At 41.9% G+C, this 3,769-nt stretch overlaps 1 protein-coding gene across 1 annotated transcript; it reads right to left on the bottom strand.

Annotated features, from left to right (window-relative positions):
- Positions 1 to 625: 625 nt before the first annotated feature.
- LOC138893533 (uncharacterized) lies at positions 626 to 1,754 on the bottom strand. Its single transcript, XM_070178149.1, has 4 exons — positions 1,566 to 1,754; positions 1,297 to 1,443; positions 890 to 1,243; positions 626 to 841 (listed from the first exon to the last, which is right to left on the bottom strand). Exons 1-4 carry the CDS (start codon positions 1,752 to 1,754, stop codon positions 626 to 628), a joined length of 906 nt encoding a protein of 301 aa, XP_070034250.1.
- Positions 1,755 to 3,769: the final 2,015 nt, after the last annotated feature.

The raw sequence follows: 3,769 nt of genomic DNA, 5'->3' as shown, positions 1-3,769 counted from the left end.
TCGTATTAGGGGTGTGCATATTTCAGTCTGAACCAAAAAAACCGACGGAACCGAAAATATTTTTATTTCTGTTTCGGTTATTCAGTTTTTTTTGGTCGGTTTCGGTTTAAAATTTTAAAATTTCAGTTTTTCGGTTCGGTTTTTCGTTATTAGTTTATTTGGTTCGGTTAACCGAAAAATCAAATTATTAGCAAACCAACAAATATTCGGTTGGTTTCAGTCTAATTTACCGAAATTTTGAAAGAAAACCAACAAATTCGTCAATCCAACTATTACATAGAGAGAGCCCAATATGATAATGTTCAAACCAAAAATCGAACCGAAATAAACCGAACCGAATTTCTTAAACCGAACTGAACCGAACTTATTTCAGTTCGGTTTCAGTTACTACTTTTACAAAACTGAAAACCAAATAACCGTACCGAATTTCTTAAAACCGAACCGACCGAACGCCCAACCCTACTTTGTATAAATTAACAAGAAAGGCAAAAGATTCAGAAGCCATAAAAAAAAGAAAGTTTTATATATACAACAACAACAATAACAAGGGCACTATGGCCCGATCAAGTTTTTCTACAGAAGACCAAAACGGTCTTAAAAGAAAGAAGAAAAATACTAAAAGAGCTTAGTCCTCTCCAAGAGCAACATCTTCACTCTCGAGGCCTTCTTCGCTCTCAGAACCGCTCATACTCCCGGTATCATCATCATCGGGAAAGGCCAACACTCTGGCTTCGGCTTCGAGCTCTTTTGCATTTTCGATATCGGCTATAAGATCGAAGCCACGAGCGCGGATCTCCTCTAGAGTCTCCCTCCGAGATTGGCATTTAGCATGCTCGACAACCTAATATTTTCGAGCTTGAGAAGCCTTGACAACCTCTTTTGATCGAACCTGAGCGACTTCTGCATCGGACCGGTAAATAACCACCATTGCATCAGCATTCGCCATAGCTATTTCGACCTCGGATTTGGCCGCTGCCAGTTCCAAGGCCAGTTTCTCTCGATCAGAAGTCACTGAGCCCAACCGAGACTGGAACTCCTCGATATTCTTGGCTTGCACCAAGGCTTTCTCTTTGGAGCTTCGGAGTTGAGTCTCGACCGAGGCCAGTTGAGCCCGGGTAGCCTCCTTTTCAGAAGCGAGGCGATCCATGTTCTTTATCCACTCCTCGGTCCCCGCTTTCACTGCGTCCACCCGGCACGAAGCTGCCCAATCATATCGAGCTTTTGCTGAACCTGCGGGACCGAACTGTTAGCCTTCACGCCCAAATCAATGCCATTAAATTCAAAGACTCTTTTTACCTGCTCGGACAAATTGGTATGTTCTTTCCGAGCTGCTTCTAGCTCGGCTCGAAGTCCTCTTGCTTCTCCTTCCCTCTGCTCACTGAGAAGTTTGAGGGTATCTCTCTCCTCAATAAGCCCTCGAATTTCGGCTTCAGACTGGCTTAGCTCCCATCAGGATCGGAAAAATGCCTCGTGATAGAGCGCAAAAGCCTACAAAAAATAAAAAGGAGTTATACGAAAGAAGAAATATACAAGTAAGAAAGTTGACAAAGAAAAAGCGAACTTACCCGATTCAGGGCCTGCTGAGCCTCGTTGAATGTACGAGGAATCCCTGCCTTGCCCGAGCTCTTCTTCGAAGCCTCCAAATCGCTCGGACCCATAGCATCTTCTACTCCAACACAATAACCATGGAAAGGATCCTCTCCATGGGCTCCCTCCCCATGATAAACCTCCACATCTTGGGCATCATGTATCATAGACTGGGAAAACGAAGGAAAATAAAGGGAATCGCCAATCTCTATTGCCCCAATTACTTCTTTTGAGGCGCTGCCTCCATCTCGGGGAACCTCAAACTAGGTTCATGCACCGTCATCAATCGCCTCTTCGACGGATTCGTTTCCCTGAGATAAACCATCCTCGGTCCCCCTTTGCTCGGGAATTCGGGTCGAAGTCTTCTCCTCGACCTTGTCGGACCTAGGTGAAGCAGAATCAGTCCCCACCGGTCCCAAAGCTTTACAAGTATCAGTACCGTCCCGTGCACGGGCCACCAACCTAGAGTTATCTTCTTCTTCATCATCCCTTAGACGTAGGACCGATTCCATAGTCAATGGGATTGTGGTTCCCTTGGGCTTACAGACTGTTCTCTTCTTAGGTTTTTGACCCTCGGAATCCAAGGTCCTTTTTCTCTTACCTTCCTTCAACGACTTTGAGACAGGCGGTAAAACTTCTTCACCACCAGACGGGGCCCTCATGACCGCATGTTTCCCGAGACCTGCGAAGGAAGAAGATAAGTAAACTCATGCTTCGAATAAACATGTAATCTCGGATGAAAAACGAATCGGCAGACCAAGATGAAAGCTTACCATGAGTACGAGCTTCCCATCGACCCTTCGACAAATCGCGCCATGAGCGCTCGACAAATGTTGATGTCTAGACCAGGTTTTTGACCCAGTTCTCAAGGTAAGGAACCGCACCCGGCATCCAAGCAACGACATCATCGAGAAAGGCACTAATAAGAAAGGATAAAAAAGTAAGACAAACAGAGATTTAAAACGGGATCGTACTTACGTTTCATATTCCATTTCTCAGAAAATGGCATGCTCTCAGCCGGGATTAGGTTCGAGGTCTTCACTCGAACAAACCGGCCCATCCAGCCCCCGATCCTTATCTTCATCTATGCTCGATGTGAACACCTTGGTGGCACGATATTGAAGCCTTATGAGCCCGCCTCGGTAAAGTCGAGGACTATATAATCTTATAAGGTGGTCGAGAGTGAAGGAAAGTCCATCGATTTTACTCACAAAGAAACGAATCAAGATCACGATCCTCCAGAAAGAAGGATGAATTTGACCGAGGGTCACCTGGTATTTCTTGCAAAAATCGATAATGACTGGATCGAGGGGACCCATCGTGAAAGGGTAAGTGTAAACACTCAGATACTCTTCCACATGGGTAGTGATCGATTCCATCGGTGTCGAGCCTAGAGACAAAAGAGACGTTATAGCCACTATGCATTTTTAATTATATCCAAAGTAGGGCTCCTCCATTATATTAGGGTGGCTCTCATTTGTAAAAGATTGATTTGGAATACTCATTCATACACTCTCACATTCAGAGATTATTGAGATTTACACAACTTATAACAAATATTGTCATTCTTTGGGCTCTTGGCATTGTTTCATATGTTCGTCTAGCAATCATTTTCTACTCAATTTGGGTTTGTATTCATTTCTTTTACAGTCAATATTTGATATATTTTTACTTATCCATCCAATTTGTACCAATTTATACCACGTATCCTTAGGATCACGTATAAATTCAACTCTATCCGTTTTTCGGGTAAACAGATGGTGTAAAAATTATTTGCATTATCAATGAATTTTAATATATAATTGTTGAGCAGTTATTATTTTTATCATATTCAATGTTTATCAAGAGGCTGGCCCGTAATTATCAAATAAATGACCTATACTTAAACCAATAAATATGACTTCTAGACTTGTCTTTTCTTTACATAATCCTCTTCTTCTTTTTTTTGTTAGTTTCTTCTGTTTTATCCAAAAAACGAATTATTGATTAAGAAATACACCAGACAAGTTTTTTACTTCTTTTTCTTCTTTTTTTTTGTGGTAAAAAATTACACCTGGACAAGTTTATCACGAAAATGAAAATTGCTATTTAAGGGATGTAGTTCCGGACTATTTGGAAGATAAGTGTTAACAAAATAAATAAATAAAAAGTTTATACAGTTAGATCTCTCTATAACAGTCAT

This window comes from Nicotiana tomentosiformis, chromosome 6, assembly GCF_000390325.3.
Source record: "Nicotiana tomentosiformis chromosome 6, ASM39032v3, whole genome shotgun sequence".
In the NCBI taxonomy this organism is placed as follows: Eukaryota; Viridiplantae; Streptophyta; class Magnoliopsida; order Solanales; family Solanaceae; genus Nicotiana; species Nicotiana tomentosiformis.
Note: the sequence above shows the minus strand (reverse complement) of the source record. Positions and strands in the feature narration are given on the sequence as shown.